The 18364-nt window shown below is 46.9% G+C and overlaps 1 protein-coding gene across 1 annotated transcript; it reads left to right on the top strand.

Annotated features, from left to right (window-relative positions):
• Positions 1-711: 711 nt before the first annotated feature.
• Positions 712-17850, top strand: dnajc11b (DnaJ (Hsp40) homolog, subfamily C, member 11b). Its single transcript, XM_029694169.1, has 16 exons — positions 712-813; positions 4713-4842; positions 4968-5041; positions 7052-7153; positions 8726-8854; positions 9018-9140; positions 9256-9329; positions 9414-9603; positions 11331-11416; positions 11757-11873; positions 12132-12287; positions 12958-13027; positions 15901-15958; positions 16122-16264; positions 16672-16801; positions 16967-17850. The coding sequence occupies exons 1-16, from the start codon at positions 739-741 to the stop codon at positions 16990-16992; spliced, it is 1683 nt and encodes a 560-aa protein (XP_029550029.1). The 5' UTR covers positions 712-738; the 3' UTR covers positions 16993-17850.
• The last annotated feature ends 514 nt before the right edge of the window (positions 17851-18364 follow it).

The raw sequence follows: 18364 nt of genomic DNA, 5'->3' as shown, positions 1-18364 counted from the left end.
CTTTCTGTGAGATAGTTGTATTAGCCTATGACCTATCAAGCAATCAGGAGCCAATTCATGAATAAATAACCTGTTCAATTAAAAAACAGATTAATGAACATACATCATTGTTTTGGTTCATGTAAGCCTACAAGGGTAATTGGTTTAAATATTTCCACGCCAGGGGCCAAAGCTGAATTGCTAGGCCTAAACTGTCATCATTAACAGCAGCCGTTACTGGTAATGATCACCCATGCCCTGCAGCACTCACTGCCATCAAACACAGTGCGGCAACGCGACCTTTAAACGTTGCGTAAAGGTGTGTCATAGAATCATAAAGGAAAATGAGAAATATAAAACATTCCCACAAGGCAACCACTAATTGCAAATCACGGAAGGAACAGGAAGAAGCCTGGCTCAAACTAATAGCTTAAGTAACCCTATCTAGGTAGAGCTGTTGTGCGCTCTTTCTATGTAAATGCCTCTGTCAAAGGGTTTATGGCATTTGATGTAGTGCTTTTTGTCGCATAGTAAACTCAAGCCCTGCACTGGCAGTCCCTTTCTATCACAACATAGGCTACGTTTGAAGTTTCAGGACCATGGACAGCACACACTTTCACCTTGATATGCTGTTTTCAATGACAGGATGTCTGCAGCCCGCCTGGCCACACAGCGGCGCTAGTGCAGACACTCACAGACCAATGAGCACACAGAACACTGGTATGGGAGGGGAAGGAGGCGGGGCTGAACCAGCGCAAGATGGCGGCGGCCTTAGACGATGAATTAGAGCTGGATAACCAAGACTATTATTCTCTTCTCAACGTCAGGAAAGAGGTAAGGTGTTTGTGTATTTACATAATGTGCTCGTTTAAACTTTTTATCCCACTGTATCGGTAATGTTCAACACGGATTCGATTGGGCATAGCGTTCGGCGAGACAGTTGATGACATTCGCCCGGTCGGTCCATCACTCCCATCACATCGACTCGAGGGATGCTGCAAGACAGACATAGCTGTCAGACGTAGCTACCTGTCAATATTGTTTCTTGAGACGACAACAACAAAGGCAGTAGTCGAATAATATTATTAGTTAACTGTTTTGTTCGCTGAATTGATAAGATGTGACACTCACTGTTAGGAGCCCAGATTTCCATTGCGATTAACGCGACGGCATTTAGCTAGACAGTGTAAACAGGGCCAACGGGCATTGGCTCTCGTTTACTCATTTGTCACTGCTGGTGTTACATGGTTCTTCGGAGGTGTGTATGTCCCCTGGTGCAAAGATAAATAACCTGTAGTTTATTTTCTTTATATAGTTTTAATGTCACATGCAGTGAAATGCCTTTCTTGCAAACTCAAAACCCAACATTGCAATAATCAATAACAATGTATTACTATAAAAAACACATGAGAAATAAGAATAGGAAATATGAAATACACATTAAAGTAAGTAAGTAAGCATACTATATACAGGAAATCTAAAAAAAATCAGATCCAATACCATATTTACATGTGCAGGGATACTGGGGTGATGGAGGTAGATATGTATAGGGGTAAGGGGACAGGGATACTGGGGTGATGGAGGTAGATATGTATAGGGGTAAGGGGACAGGGATACTGAGGTGATGGAGGTAGATATGTATAGGGGGAAGGGGACAGGGATACTGGGGGTGATGGAGGTAGATATGTATAGGGGTAAGGAGACAGGGATACTGGGGTGATGGAGGTAGATATGTATAGGGTTAAGGGGACAGGGATACTGGGGTGATGGAGGTAGATATGTATAGGGGTAAGGGGACAGGGATACTGGGGTGATGGAGGTAGATATGTATAGGGGTTAAGGGGACAGGGATACTGGGGTGATGGAGGTAGATATGTATAGGGGTAAGGGGACAGGGATACTGGGGTGATGGAGGTAGATATGTATAGGGGTAAGGGGACAGGGATACTGGGGTGATGGAGGTAGGAAAAAAAAATATGTATAGGGGGAGAGAGGGACAGGGATACTGGGGTGATGGAGGTAGATATGTATAGGGGGAAGAGGGACAGGGATACTGGGGTGATGGAGGTAGATTGTAGAGGGTAAGGGGACAGGGATACTGGGGTTAGGGAGGTATATGTATAGGGGTAATGGTACCAGGGATACTGGTGTGGATGGAGGTAAAATGATAGGGTTAAGGGGAACAGGGTACTGGGGTGATGGAGTTAGAAGTATTAGGGGGAAGGACAGGGATAATGGGGTGGAATGGAGGTAGATATGTATAGGGTTATAGGGACGGATATGGGGTGATGGTAGGTAGATATTTATAGGGGTAAAGTGGACAGGGATACTGGGGGTGATGGGGTAGATATGTATAGGGGTAAGGGGACGGGATACTGGGGTGATGGGAGGTAGATATATGTATAGGGGTAAGGGGACAGGGATACTGGGGTGATGGAGGTAGATATGTATAGGGGTAAGGGGACAGGGATACTGGGGTGATGGAGGTAGATATGTATAGGGTTAAGGGGACAGGGATACTGGGGTGATGGAGGTAGATATGTATAGGGGGAAGGGGACAGGGATACTGGGGTGATGGAGGTAGATATGTATAGGGTTAAGGGGACAGGGATACTGGGGTGATGGAGGTAGATATGTATAGGGGTAAGGGGACAGGGATACTGGGGGTGATGGAGGTAGATATGTATAGGGGTAAGGGGACAGGGATACTGGGGTGATGGAGGTAGATATGTATAGGGTTAAGGGGACAGGGATACTGGGGTGATGGAGGTAGATATGTATAGGGGGAAGGGGACAGGGATACTGGGGTGATGGAGGTAGATATGTATAGGGGGAAGGGGACAGGGATACTGGGGTGATGGAGGTAGATATGTATAGGGGGAAGGGGACAGGGATACTGGGGTGATGGAGGTAGATATGTATAGGGGGAAGGGGACAGGGATACTGGAGTGATGGAGGTAGATATGTATAGGGGTAAGGGGACAGGGATACTGGGGTGATGGAGGTAGATATGTATAGGGGTAAGGGGACAGGGATACTGGGGGTGATGGAGGTAGATATGTATAGGGGTAAGGGGACAGGGATACTGGGGTGATGGAGGTAGATATGTATAGGGTTAAGGGGACAGGGATACTGGGGTGATGGAGGTAGATATGTATAGGGGGAAGGGGACAGGGATACTGGGGTGATGGAGGTAGATATGTATAGGGGTAAGGGGACAGGGATACTGGGGTGATGGAGGTAGATATGTATAGGGTTAAGGGGACAGGGATACTGGGGGTGATGGAGGTAGATATGTATAGGGGGAAGGGGACAGGGATACTGGGGGTGATGGAGGTAGATATGTATAGGGGGAAGGGGACAGGGATACTGGGGTGATGGAGGTAGATATGTATAGGGGGAAGGGGACAGGGATACTGGGGGTGATGGAGGTAGATATGTATAGGGGTAAGGGGACAGGGATACTGGGGTGATGGAGGTAGATATGTATAGGGGTAAGGGGGACAGGGATACTGGGGTGATGGAGGTAGATATGTATAGGGTTAAGGGGACAGGGATACTGGGGTGATGGAGGTAGATATGTATAGGGGGAAGGGGACAGGGATACTGGGGTGATGGAGGTAGATATGTATAGGGTTAAGGGGACAGGGATACTGGGGTGATGGAGGTAGATATGTATAGGGGTACAGGGACAGGGATACTGGGGGTGATGGAGGTAGATATGTATAGGGGTAAGGGGACAGGGATACTGGGGTGATGGAGGTAGATATGTATAGGGGTAGGGGACAGGGATACTGGGGTGATGGAGGTAGATATGTATAGGGGGAAGGGGACAGGGATACTGGGTGATGGAGGTAGATATGTATAGGGGGAAGGGGACAGGGATACTGGGGTGATGAGGTAGATATGTATAGGGGGAAGGGGACAGGGATACTGGGGTGATGGAGGTAGATATGTATAGGGGGAAGGGGACAGGGATACTGGAGTGATGGAGGTAGATATGTATAGGGGTAAGGGGACAGGGATACTGGGGTGATGGAGGTAGATATGTATAGGGGTAAGGGGACAGGGATACTGGGGTGATGGAGGTAGATATGTATAGGGGTAAGGGGACAGGGATACTGGGGTGATGGAGGTAGATATGTATAGGGGTAAGGGGACAGGGATACTGGGGTGATGGAGGTAGATATGTATAGGGGAAAGGGGACAGGGATACTGGGGTGATGGAGGTAGATATGTATAAGGGGAAGGGGACAGGGATACTGGAGTGATGGAGGTAGATATGTATAGGGGGAAGGGGACCAAGACACAGGATATAAGATAAACAGAGTAGCAGCAGCTTGTATGTGAGTGGGTGTGTAGAGTCAGTATAAATGTATGTGCATATTATGTGTGAGTGAACAAATTATGGAGTGAGTGTTTTGGAATGACAGTGTGTGCATTGAGACAGTGCAAAGATTGAAATGAAAGGTCAGTAAAGATACAAGGTAAACTCCAATAGTCCATGTTGCTATTTTGTTAGCTATTTATCAGTCATATTGCTTGGCAATAAAAGCTGTTCAAGAGCCTATTGGTGTCAGACTTGATGCACCGGTACCTCTTGCCATGCGGCAGCAGAGTAAATAGTCTATGGCTTGGGTGGTTGGAGTATGCATGTATTAGGCTATGTCTGCAGAAATCTATATTGTAATCTTTCTCTCTCTGTCCCCCCTCCATCCCCCCCTTCTCCCCAGGCCACTCAGGATGAGCTGAAGGCCTCCTATAGGAGGTTGTGTATGCTCTACCACCCAGACAAGCACAGAGACCCAGAGCTGAAGAGTCAGGCAGAGCAGCTATTTAACCAGGTGCACCAGGCCTATGAGGGTAAGCAGTGCGTTTCCTTGTCACTGATTCTTCTTGACAAGCTGCTTGTCGTTTAAATGGACTGTTAAATGAGAGTATAAACCTCTCTCTCTCTCTCTCTCTTTCACTCCATTGTCTCTGTCCAGTGTTGAGTGATCCTCAGTCCAGGGCCATCTATGACATCTTTGGGAAGAAAGGCCTGGAGGTGGAGGGCTGGGAGGTATGTTCAGCATATGTGTGTGTCAGGGTTTCTGTTAGCTGGTAATATTTTGTATTTTGGTATTTTATTAGGATCCCCATTAGCTGTTGCGAAAGCAGCAGCTACATCCTCCTGGGGTCCAACACAGGATATGAAACATGACATAATACAGAACATTAATAGACAAGAACTGCTCAAGGACAGAACTACATCAATTTTAAAGACGGCACACATAGTCTACATATCAATACATATATACAAACAATCTAAGTCAAATAGGGGAGAGGTGTTGTGGCGTGAGGGGTTTCTTTATCTGTTTTTTGGAACTAGGTTTGCTGTTCATTTGAGCAATATGAGATAGAATGGAGTTCCACGCAATAATGGCTTATATAATAATGTATGCTTTCTTCAATTTGTTCTGCATTTGGGGACTGTGAAAAGACCCCTGGTGGCATGTTTGGTGGGGTAAGTGTGTGTGTCAGAGCTGAGTGTAAGTTGACTATGCAACCAATTTGGGATTTTCAATACATTAATGTTTCTTATAAAAAGAAGCCGGCTTTTGTCCCCCCCCCCCAAAAAAAAGAAAAGTTGATAAATACAATTGGCAATTGTCCAGGAGAATAAAAAAAATCCCATTGCAAAATAATGCTTTTTAGCTTATTAATTGATGTGTACACCAGTCGGTGTAAATACATTTGAACGGCCATGCTTATCGGTCCATAGGTTAATTTACATAATTAAGTGGAATCAAATTTTGCGTGTGTATTTTCAATAGTCATTATGATTCTTATTTATCACATGTGTACAGTGCACAGATACAGAGCCTAGTTTGAGCGGAAAATCGGTCAGACAGTGCGAGAGCTGCTGCTACAGATCCTGAGTGAAACATGTGCTTTTATAAGCCCAAACATTGTTCAACAATTCTAAATTCAATCGCGTGGTAAACAGTTTTGGTGGACACAATTAAAAAGAGCTATTTTTCATTCTCAACTGGTAATTCAAGTGCACTTCCCATTCACCTTTCAAGTGTTTAGGCAACGGCAGGCAGGCTTCAGCGTGTCACACACCACTTTGCAATGTGAGCTGGAGGCAGTATGCATTTTGAAAACATATACTTAATTGTGTGGCAATTATTTTCTAAAGACTTCCATATACCATTGAAACAAGTAGCCTATTTCTCTCATGTTTTTATTGGTTTTCAAATAATTTTTCTTTCATTCTCTAGTAGCCAAAGGCACAGTCTTAGTCATATTAGCAATCCATGCTAGTTGTTGCATCTTTAGATCTCCCATCTTTCTACATTTCTAATAGATCTTTTCATCTCTGTAACATGAAATCGCTCGCATGTGCAGTGCGCTTTTGACAACAGTGTTTTCCCGTTAATTGCATTATGGAACGAACATTCGGAAGTAGCCTACTGCTGTGTACGCATTGCTGCAAGACTATAATGTGAAGAAATAATACTTGATCAACATTTTCAGATAAACGTTGCATCAGCCTCAATGCTTTTTGAAGTTATTTTGATGTACTGGTTGTATAAATTTGGGATATGTCATTCCACAACTGTCCCAGAGTCTGTTGGGAATAGGCTATTTATTTCTCGCACAGAACAACAAGCTGACCAATAGAATAGGTCAACTTTTCTACTAAGGGGGATAGTAGATTGACATAGGCAAGTGATTTTGCGGTTCCTTTTTCCTTTCATCTTATTAGCTGAGGAAAAGTACATGTGGACAGTTATTCTAACATCTTCAAAGTGCGCATCAGAATTTGGTAAGAAGGACACACACCATTGCATCCTCTGAGTTGCATGTTCTGTTAAGAGGAATTACCATAATCTAAATGTGATCTCTGTCATTCTGAGCACCGGGGATGGACGCCATAATCAGGTTACGCACCCAATGCATATGGGTCAAAATGTCCGCTAAACTAAAATGCTGTCCGTCAAATGTCCGGCGCCACATTTGAAGTAGTAATGACAAAATAGTAACTGAGATGATAACTGAGGTGCTTGTGTTCATGTGTGTGGAGATTGTGGAGAGGAAGAGGACCCCAGTAGAGATCCGTGAGGAGTACGAGCGGCTGCAGCGAGAGAGAGAGGAGAGGAGGCTGCAGCAGAGGACCAACCCCAAGGTACATACACACGCTTCTTCCCTGAGCCTCTTACAGACATATCCACGGCAGGGTGATATCTACAGGGGGATATCTACAGGGGGATATCTACAGGGGGATATCTACAGGGGGATATGTACAGGGTGATATCTACAGGGGGATATCTACAGGGTGATATCTACAGGGGGATATCTACAGGGTGATATCTACAGGGGGATATCTACAGGGGGATATCTACAGGGGGATATCTACAGGGGGATATCTACAGGGTGATATCTACAGGGGGATATCTACAGGGGGATATCTACAGGGGGATATCTACAGGGGGATATCTACAGGGTGATATCTACAGGGGGATATCTACAGGGGGATATCTACAGGGTGATATCTACAGGGGGATATCTACAGGGGGATATCTACAGGGGGATATCTACAGGGGGATATGTACAGGGGGATATCTACAGGGGGATATGTACAGGGTGATATCTACAGGGGGATATCTACAGGGGGATATCTACAGGGGGATATCTACAGGGGGATATGTACAGGGTGATATCTACAGGGGGATATCTACAGGGGGATATCTACAGGGGGATATGTACAGGGGGATATCTACAGGGTGATATCTACAGGGGGATATCTACAGGGTGATATCTACAGGGGGATATCTACAGGGGGATATGTACAGGGGGATATCTACAGGGTGATATCTACAGGGGGATATCTACAGGGGGATATCTACAGGGGATATCTACAGGGGGATATCTACAGGGGGATATCTACAGGGGGATATCTACAGGGTGATATCTACAGGGGGATATCTACAGGGTGATATCTACAGGGGGATATCTACAGGGGGATATGTACAGGGGGATATCTACAGGGGGATATCTACAGGGTGATATCTACAGGGGGATATCTACAGGGGGATATCTACAGGGGGATATCTACAGGGGGATATCTACAGGGTGATATCTACAGGGTGATATCTACAGGGGGATATCTACAGGGGGATATCTACAGGGGGATATCTACAGGGTGATATCTACTTGGGGATATCTACAGGGGGATATCTACAGGGGGATATCTACAGGGGGATATCTACAGGGGGATATCAACAGGGTGATATCTACAGGGGGATATGTACAGGGTGATATCTACAGGGGGATATCTACAGGGGGATATCTACAGGGGGATATCTACAGGGGGATATGTACAGGGGGATATCTACAGGGTGATATCTACAGGGGGATATCTACAGGGTGATATCTACAGGGGGATATCTACAGGGGGATATGTACAGGGGGATATCTACAGGGTGATATCTACTTGGGGATATCTACAGGGGGATATCTACAGGGGGATATCTACAGGGGGATATCTACAGGGGGATATCAACAGGGTGATATCTACAGGGGGATATCTACAGGGGGATATCTACAGGGGGATATCTACAGGGGGATATCTACAGGGTGATATCTACAGGGGGATATCTACAGGGTGATATCTACAGGGGGATATCTAAAGACTTTCTCCGTGTGAAGGATACTATCAGAACGCCATGTTTGTGTTCTCATGTCTCTGTGTGATCAGGGTACCATTAGCGTGGGAGTAGATGCCACAGACCTGTTTGATCGCTATGATGAGGACTTTGAGGAGATGCCTGGAGGAGGATTCCCTCACATCGAGATCAACAGAATGCACATCTCCCAGTCTATAGAGGTACACACACACACACCCGTACACGTGGTCCGATTCCTTGTTGGTCACACACATACACAGACACACAAACACACACTAGCTAAAAAGGTCCATTGTGATACATTAACGTGTGTTATGCTTGTGTTTCCCATGTGTTTACCTGTGTATGTGGGCGTGTGTGTAGGCTCCGTTGACTAACTCTGACACTGCAATGCTGTCTGGCTCTCTCTCCACACACAACGGCAACGGAGGAGGCAACATCAACATGACTGTCCGCCGTGTCACATCTGCCAAGGGCTGGGGAGAGGTACACACACACATTATATCTCCCTTGTTTCTGAGAGAACACAGGAAGGATATTGACTGACGTGCCTGTGTTTCACTCTCTGTCTGCTTGTGATTTTCTCTCTGTGTGTGTATAGTTGGAGTTTGGTGCAGGGGACATACTGGGACCTCTGTTTGGGATGAAGGTGTTCCGTAACCTGACTCCACGATGGTGAGTGGCCAATCGAGGGGAGAGGATATGGCCCTCTTTACACTGCAACAATTGTAATGCTAGTCATCTCCCTCTCTCTGTTAGTTTCCTGACGGCTCAGTGTGGTATGCAGTTCTCTCCCCGTGGCGTGCGTCCCAGCTGTTCTTTAATGACAGCTCGTCACCTAGACCAGAACACCATGGGTTACCTGCAGTGGCGATGGGGACCGCACAGCTCTATGACCACTAGTGTGGTCCGAGACACCAAGACCAGCCACTTCACCCTGGCACTGCAGGTACACTACACACACACACACACACACACACACACACACATACACACACACACACACACACACACACACACACACACACACACACACACACACACACACACACACGTGCACGCACGCACACCCACATACAGACACACACCTGTGCAATTGGGAATATGTTGAAGTGGGTTTTAGGGCTGGTAGGATGACCAACCATGTTCTTCTGTGCCCTCACTCCTCACCTTGTTTCCTCTCCCCCTCTAGCTGGGTGTCCCTCACTCCTCACCTTGTTTCCTCTCCCCCTCTAGCTGGGTGTCTCTCACTCCTCACCTTGTTTCCTCTCCCCCTCTAGCTGGGTGTCTCTCACTCCTCACCTTGTTTCCTCTTCCCCTCTAGCTGGGTGTCTCTCACTCCTCACCTTGTTTCCTCTCCCCCTCTAGCTGGGTGTCTCTCACTCCTCACCTTGTTTCCTCTCCCCCTCTAGCTGGGAGTCCCTCACTCCTCACCTTGTTTCCTCTCCCCCTCTAGCTGGGTGTCTCTCACTCCTCACCTTGTTTCCTCTCCCCCTCTAGCTGGGAGTCCCTCACTCCTCACCTTGTTTCCTCTCCCCCTCTAGCTGGGTGTCCCTCACTCCTCACCTTGTTTCCTCTCCCCCTCTAGCTGGGTGTCTCTCACTCCTCACCTTGTTTCCTCTCCCCCTCTAGCTGGGTGTCTCTCACTCCTCACCTTGTTTCCTCTCCCCCTTGTTTCCTCTCCCCCTCTAGCTGGGTGTCTCTCACTCCTCACCTTGTTTCCTCTCCCCCTCTAGCTGGTTGTCTCTCACTTCTCACCTTGTTTCCTCTCCCCCTCTAGCTGGTTGTCTCTCACTCCTCACCTTGTTTCCTCTCCCCCTCTAGCTGGGAGTCCCTCACTCCTCACCTTGTTTCCTCTCCCCCTCTAGCTGGGAGTCCCTCACTCCTCACCTTGTTTCCTCTCCCCCTCTAGCTGGGAGTCCCTCATTCCTCACCTTGTTTCCTCTCCCCCTCTAGCTGGGAGTCCCTCACTCCTCACCTTGTTTCCTCTCCCCCTCTAGCTGGGTGTCTCTCACTCCTCACCTTATTTCCTCTCCCCCTTGTTTCCTCTCCCCCTCTAGCTGGGAGTCCCTCACTCCTCACCTTGTTTCCTCTCCCCCTCTAGCTGGGAGTCCCTCACTCCTCACCTTGTTTCCTCTCCCCCTCTAGCTGGGTGTCCCTCACTCCTCACCTTGTTTCCTCTCCCCCTCTAGCTGGGAGTCCCTCACTCCTCACCTTGTTTCCTCTCCCCCTCTAGCTGGGTGTCCCTCACTCCTCACCTTGTTTCCTCTTCCCCTCTAGCTGGGTGTCTCTCACTCCTCACCTTGTTTCCTCTCCCCCTCTAGCTGGGTGTCCCTCACTCCTCACCTTGTTTCCTCTCCCCCTCTAGCTGGGTGTCCCTCACTCCTCACCTTGTTTCCTCTCCCCCTCTAGCTGGGTGTCCCTCACTCCTCACCTTGTTTCCTCTCCCCCTCTAGCTGGGAGTCCCTCACTCCTCACCCTGTTTCCTCTCCCCCTCTAGCTGGGTGTCCCTCACTCCTCACCTTGTTTCCTCTCCCCCTCTAGCTGGGTGTCCCTCACTCCTCACCTTGTTTCCTCTCCCCCTCTAGCTGGGTGTCCCTCACTCCTCACCCTGTTTCCTCTCCCCCTTTAACTGGGTGTCCCTCACTCCTCACCTTGTTTCCTCTCCCCCTCTAGCTGGGTGTCCCTCACTCCTATCTGATGATGAGTTACCAGTACAAGTTCCAGGATGAGGACCAGACCAAGGTCAAGGGATCGATCAAGTACGTACACACCCTATTATACTACTCAGTTTATACACTGCCACCCAATCCCCCCCTTCCACAAAATATGTAAATATTGGACTATAAATTGTGCCTTCCTTTATTATACTTATGCTAAAATGTTTATTCTATTCTACTGAGCCATTTACTTTCTGTTCATATTCTTATCTTTTATTATTTCTTATTGTTGTTGCATTGTGGAGAAGGAACCTGGAAGTAAGCATTTGGTTGGATGATGTATACCATGTATATCCCGTACTAATAAAACATGAAACTACATGTGAGTAGGTAAGGTGGGAGTCTGGCCCTTATTGGTGTTGTGTGTGTTTGTGTGTGTCAGGACTGGTTGGTTTGGTACAGTGGTGGAGTATGGAGCAGAGAGGAAGATCAGTCGGCACAGTGTCCTGGCTGCTACTGTCAGTGTCGGAGTGCCACAGGGAGTCACCCTCAAAATCAGGTACTACAACACAAATACAGTCTGTGTAATACAGTTTGTATGTGCAACGTGTAATACAGTTTAGTACAGTGTATAATACACTGTGTGTGTGCGTGCGTTTGTGCATGCATGTGTGTGTGCATGAGTGGCATGTCCATCTGTGTCTTGGCTACTATATATTTAGCTTAGGGGGTTCAGGTTTACCCCAAAAATCAGGTGATAGTATTATTACTTTTCATAGTACAGTAAGTACTGTAACTTGTTTCCTTCTCTCCCTAGGTTGGCTCGTGCCAATCAGACCTATCTATTCCCAGTCCACCTGACAGACCAGCTGCTGCCCAGTGCAGTGTTCTACGCCACCGTGGGGCCTCTACTAGTCTACATGGCCATACACAGACTGGTCATTATACCATACACATGCTCCCAGAAACAACAGTGAGCTTCTCTCTCTCTCTCTCTCTCTCTCTCTCTCTCTCACTCACTCACTCACTCACTCACTCACTCACTCACTCACTCACTCACTCACTCACTCACTCACTCACTCACTCACTCACTCACTCACTCACTCACTCACTCACTCACTCACTCACTCACTCACTCACTTCTGTCTGTCTGTCTGTCTGTCTGTCTGTCTGTCTGTCTGTCTGTCTGTCTGTCTGTCTGTCTGTCTGTCTGTCTGTCTGTCTGTCCATGTTTTTCTCTCTCTGTTTGTCTGTCTGTCTGTCTGTCTGTCTGTCTGTCTGTCTGTCTTTGTCTGTCTGTCTCTGTCTTTTCATGTCTTTCACTGTCTGTCTGCATGGCTGTCCCTACCTTTCTCTGTCTCACCCTGTCTGTCCCTGCCTGTCTCTGCCTGTCCCTGTCTGTCCCTACCTGTCTCTGTCTCACCCTGTCTGTCCCTCTCTGTCCCTGTCTGTCCTTGTTTGTCTGTTCCTGTATTTCTCTGTCTGTCTCTGTCTGTCTCTGTCTGTCCCTGTTTGTCCCTGTCTGTCCCTGCCTGTCCCGGTATGTCTTGTCCTGTCCCTGTCTGTCATTGTCTGTCCCTGCCTGTCCCGGTATGTCTCGGCCTGTCCCTGTTTGACCCTTTCTGTCCCTGTCTGTCCAACAGAGATCTGGAGCTACAGAGGAAGAGCTCAGAAGTAGACATGGTCAAGAAGAAACAAGAGGCTGAGTCAGCCGTGAGGAACACCCATACATACTACACACAAATCAAATTGTATTTGGTGCATGTGACTAATACAACAGGTGTAGACCTGACAGTGAAATGCTAACTTACGAGCCCCTAACCAGCAATGCAGTTTAAAAAAAAATACAGATAAGAATAATAAATAAAAAGTAACAAGTAATTAAAGAGCAGCAGTAAAATAACAATAGCGAGACTTTATACAGGGGGGTACCGGTACAGAGTTAATGTGCGGGGGCACAGGTTAGTTGAGGTAATATAGGTAGAGTTATTAAAGTGACTATGCAGATGATAACAACAGAGAGTAACAGTGGTGTAAAAGAGGGGGCAATACAAAAACATGTTTTACCTTTATTTAACTAGGCAAGTCAGTTAAGAACAAATTCTTATTTTCAATGACGGCCTAGGAACAGTGGGTTAACTGCCTTGTTATGGGGCAGAACGACAGATTTTTACCTTGTCAGCTCGGGGATTCGATCTTGCAACCTTTCGGTTACTAGTCCAATGCTCTAACCACTAGGCTTCCTGCCACCCCAAATAGTCAGGGTAGCCATTTGATTAACTGTTAAAGAGTCTTATGGCTTGGGGGTAGAAGCTGTTAAGAAGCCTTTTTGACCTAGACTTGGCGATCCGGTACCGCTTGCCGTGCGGTAGCAGAGAGAACAGTCTATGACTAGGGTGGCTGGAGTCTTTGACAATTCTTAGGGCCTTCTCTGACACCGCCTGGTATAGAGGTCCCGGATGGCAGGAAGCTTAGCCCCAGTGATGTACTGGGCCGTACGCACTACCTTCTGTAGTGCCTTTCGGTCGGAGGCCGAGCAGTTGCCATACCAGGCAGTGATGCAACAAGTCAGGATGCTCTCGGATGGTGCAACTGTAGAACCTTTTGAGGATTTGAGGACCCATGCCAAATCTTTTCAGTCTCCTGAGGGGGAATAGGTTTTGTTGTGCCCTCTTCACGACTGTCTTGGTGTGCTTGGACTATGTTAGTTTGTTGGTGATGTGGACACCAAGGAACTTGTCTCTCAACTGCTCCACTGCAGCCCTGTCGATGAGAATGGGGGCGTGCTCGGTCCTCTTTTTCCTGTAGTCCACAATCATCTCCTTTGTCTTGATCACGTTGAGGGAGAGGTTGTTGTCCTGGCACCACACGGCCAGGTCTCTGACCTCCTCCCTATAGGCTGTCTCGTCGTTGTCTGTGATCAGGGCTATCACTGTTGTGTTTTCAGCAAACTTAATGATGGTGTTGGAGTTGTGTCTGACCGTGCAGTCATGAGTGAACAGGGAGTACAGGATGGGACTGAGCACGCACCCCTGAGGGGCCACTGTGTTGAGGATCAGCGTGGCAGATGTGTTGGTACCTACCCTTACCACCTGGGGGCGGCCTGTCAGGAAGTCCAGGATCCAGTTGCAGAGGGAGGTGTTTAGTCCCATGGTCCTTAGCTTATTGATGAGCTTTGAGGGCACTATGGTGTTGAACGCTGAGCTGTAGTCAATGAATAGCATTCTCACATAGGTGTTCCTTTTGTCCAGGTGGGAAAGGGCAGTGTGGAGTGCAATAGAGATTGCATCATCTGTGGATCTGTTGGGACGGTATGCAAATTGAAGTGGGTCTAGGGTTTCTGGGATAAACGTGTTGATGTGAGCCTTGACCAGTCTTTCGAAGCACTTCATGGCTACGGACGTGAGTGCTACGGGTCGGTAGTCATTTAAACAGGTTACCTTAGTGTCTTTGGGCACAGGCACTATGGTGGTCTGCTTAAAACATGTTGGTATTACAGACTCAGACAGGGAGAGGTTGAAAATGTCAGTGAAGAGACTTGCCAGAATTACACATCCTGGTAATTCGTCTTGCCCTGCGACCTTGTGAATTTTGGCTTGTTTTAAGAACTTACTCACATCGGTTGCAGAGAGCGTAATCGCACTGTCTTCCAGAACAGCTGGTGCTCTCATGCATGTTTCAGTGTTATTTGCCTTGAAGCGAGCATAGAAGTAGTTTAGTTCATCTGGTAGGCTTGTGTCACTGGGTAGCTCTCGGCTGTGCTTCCCTTTGCAGTCTGTAATGGTTTGCAAGCCATGCCACAGTCAGAGCCGGTGTAGTACGATTCGATCTTAGTCCTGTATTGATGCTTTGCCTGTTTAATGGTTCGTCGGAGGGCATAGTGGGATTTCTTATAAGCTTCCGGGTTAGAGTCCAGCTCCTTGAAGCGGCAGCTCGAGCCTTTAGCTCAGTGCGGATGTTGCCTGTAATCCATGGCTTCTGGTTGGGGTATGTATGTACGGTCACTATGGTGACGACGTCATCGATGCACTTATTGATGAAGCCAGTAACTGATGTTGTGTACTCCTCAATGCCATTGGAGGAATCTCGGAACATATTCCAGTCTGTGCTAGCAAAACAGTCCTGTAGCTTAGCATCTGCTTCATCTGACCACTTTCTTATTGATCTAGTCACTGGTGCTTCCTGCTTTAATTTTTGCTTGTAAGCAGGAATCAGGAGGATGGAATTATGGTCAGATTTGCCAAATGGAGGTCGAGGGAGAGCTTTGTATGCGTCTCTGTGTGTGGCGTAAAGGTGGTCCAGAGTTTTTTATCCTGTAGTTACATATTTAACATGCTGATAGAAATTTGGTAAAACGAATTTAAGTTTCCCTGCATTAAAGTCCTGGCTACTAGGAGCGCCGCCTCTGGGTGAGCGTTGCTAATGGAGGAATACAGCTCATTCAATGCTGTCTTAGTGCCAGCCTCTGACTGTGGTGGTATGTAAACAACAGACACACAGCATTTTTACTTTATGCTCATTGATGATCATTGTATGTTCAACCCCTACTCTTTCTCTCTTTCTTTCTTTCTTTCTCCCTGACTCAGGTTCTGCTGATGCAGGAGTCTGTGAGGAGAATCATCGAGGGAGAGGAGTCTAAGATGGGTGAGTAAGCACACTCACACGTATGCACGCCCACAAACGCTCTTGACCTATGTCTTGACTCAACACTGTTTATTCTGTGCGTTGTCTTTTCAATAATTCTGACTCAGCTGTGTGTGTGTGTGTGTGTGTGTGTGTGTGTGTGTGTGTGTCCCTCCTGTTCCAGGTCTGATCATCCTGAATGCGTGGTATGGAAAGTTTGTGACAGACAACAGCGCGCGCCAAGAGAGAGCTCAGGTTATAGACGTTACTGTCCCTCTGCAGTGTCTGGTCAAGGACTCCAAACTCATACTCACTGAGGCATCAAAGGTAAGGGTGTGTGTGGGTGGAGGGTGGAATTTTTATATGACCCGTGTGTGTGTAACCAGCGCCCCCCCCCCCCCCCCCCTATATATATCTAGGCGGGGTTGCCAGGTTTCTATGACCCGTGTGTGTGTAACCAGCCCCCCTTATATATATATATAGGCGGGGTTGCCAGGTTTCTATGACCCGTGTGTGTGTAACCAGCCCCCCCCCTTATATATATATATATATATATATATATATATATAGGCGGGGTTGCCAGGTTTCTATGACCCGTGTGTGTGGAACCAGCGCCCCCCCCCCCCCCCCCCCCCCCTCCTTATATATATCTAGGCGGGGTTGCCAGGTTTCTATGACCCGTGTGTGTGTAACCAGCGCCCCCCCCCCCCCCCCCCCTCCTTATATATATCTAGGCGGGGTTGCCAGGTTTCTATGACCCGTGTGTAGGAGAGGATAAGAGTCTGAAGCTGCTGTATCAGTTCAGGGGGGTGATGCACCAAGTCCTCTCAGCTGACACTGAGGCTCTACGGATACCCAAGCAGTGTAAGTATACAACCACAACACAACCACTGTATAACCACAATTCTACTGTAACCACAACCATATCATAACCTGTTTACAACAAAAAACACTCAACTCCATTACATTGAAATTGCAGATAAATTACAAAAGTACTACACTAAGCTAAATCTTCCCTGTATTTCTCAGCTCACAGAATCGATGCTGAGGCGTAGGAACCCTCTGTTATGGGAGCAACAAGGGGCAAGTGGAGACAGACAGACAGACAGACAGACAGACAGACAGACAGACAGACAGACAGACAGACAGACAGACAGACAGACAGACAGACAGACAGACAGACAGACAGACATTGACAGAAAGATTGACAAGCAGAGGTCGAGAGACAAACAAAGTGAATAGAAATTCTCTCTCTTTCCCCATCACATTTATGAATTCAGACATGAGTTCCTCTTCTCTCTCCGCTCTCAAAACCCACTAGATTCCTCTCTTTTAGCCATTGTAGTTTCCACTGTGTGTGTGTGCGTGTAAAATGTAATGAAATCTCCCTCTCTCCACTCATCTCCCCAGAAAGGTGCAATATGACTCGCGGTGTACATATCGGTGAAGGCTGCTACAGTTAATATTGTATAACTAATATACCACTGTTCTATACTAGTTGTACTCATGTTTTACACTACTAACTCATGCGTTATGGTTAGAACAGAACTATGCATGAAAACGTGTTCATCAGTACCACTATACTGACACCCAGCACTGCACTTGAAGGCAAAAATAAATATTGTTTTGTTAATAATTGACATATTATTATTATTATTATTATTATGCCTTGGAAGCAATTTGTCTGCTGCTGATGTTGTGTGGGGCAGGGTCTAATTATCTGGGTGCCAGTCATTCTAATTACACATAAGGGCACACCCATAAGGGTTGAAAAGAATTATGAGAATATTAACACTGGTCTATTTTTAAGGCACTCCCAGTAGCCAATGTGTGATTGGAGCCCTGGTAGGCTGGGTTGAGTTGATATGATTGAGATGGATGCTGGGGAAGCACTGCCTGAGCAACAGTGAAGAGTAGAGAGAAAGTCCAATGATGTCATTCATATACAGTGCCTTCAGAAAGTATTCAGTATTTTCCAAATGTTGTTACGTTACAGCCTTTTTCTAAAATGTATTAAATAAATAAAGATCCTTAGCAATCTACACACAATACCCCATAATGACAAAGTGAAAACAGGTTTTTAGAAATGTTTGCAAATGTATTAAAAATAAAAAACACAATACTTATTTACATAAGTATTCAGACCCTTGGCTATGAGACTCAAAATTGGGCTCAGGTACATCCTGTTTCCATTGATCATGCTTGAGATGTTTCTACAACTTGATTGGAGCCCACCTGTGGTAAATCCAATTGATTGGACATGATTTTGAAAGGCATACAACTATCTACATAAGGTCCCACAGTTGACAGTGCATGTCGGAGCAAAAACCAAGCCATGAGGTTGAAGGAATTGTCCGTAGAGCTCCGAGACAGGATTGTGTCGAGGCACAGATCTGAGGAAAGGTACCAAAACATTTCTGCAGCATT

Source organism: Salmo trutta, chromosome 16, assembly GCF_901001165.1.
Source record: "Salmo trutta chromosome 16, fSalTru1.1, whole genome shotgun sequence".
NCBI lineage: Eukaryota > Metazoa > Chordata > Actinopteri > Salmoniformes > Salmonidae > Salmo > Salmo trutta.
The sequence above is the reverse complement of the archived record's forward strand: the minus strand, read 5'-3'. Positions and strand labels throughout refer to the sequence as shown.

Coding starts and splice junctions, on each gene's coding strand:
- dnajc11b (XM_029694169.1), top strand. CDS start 739: ATGGCGGCGGCCTTAGACGATGAATTAGAGCTGGATAACCAAGACTAT. Junction 7,154..8,725: donor AGCAGAGGACCAACCCCAAG/GTACATACACAC, acceptor CTGTGTGATCAG/GGTACCATTAGCGTGGGAGT. Junction 12,288..12,957: donor ACATGCTCCCAGAAACAACA/GTGAGCTTCTCT, acceptor TCTGTCCAACAG/AGATCTGGAGCTACAGAGGA.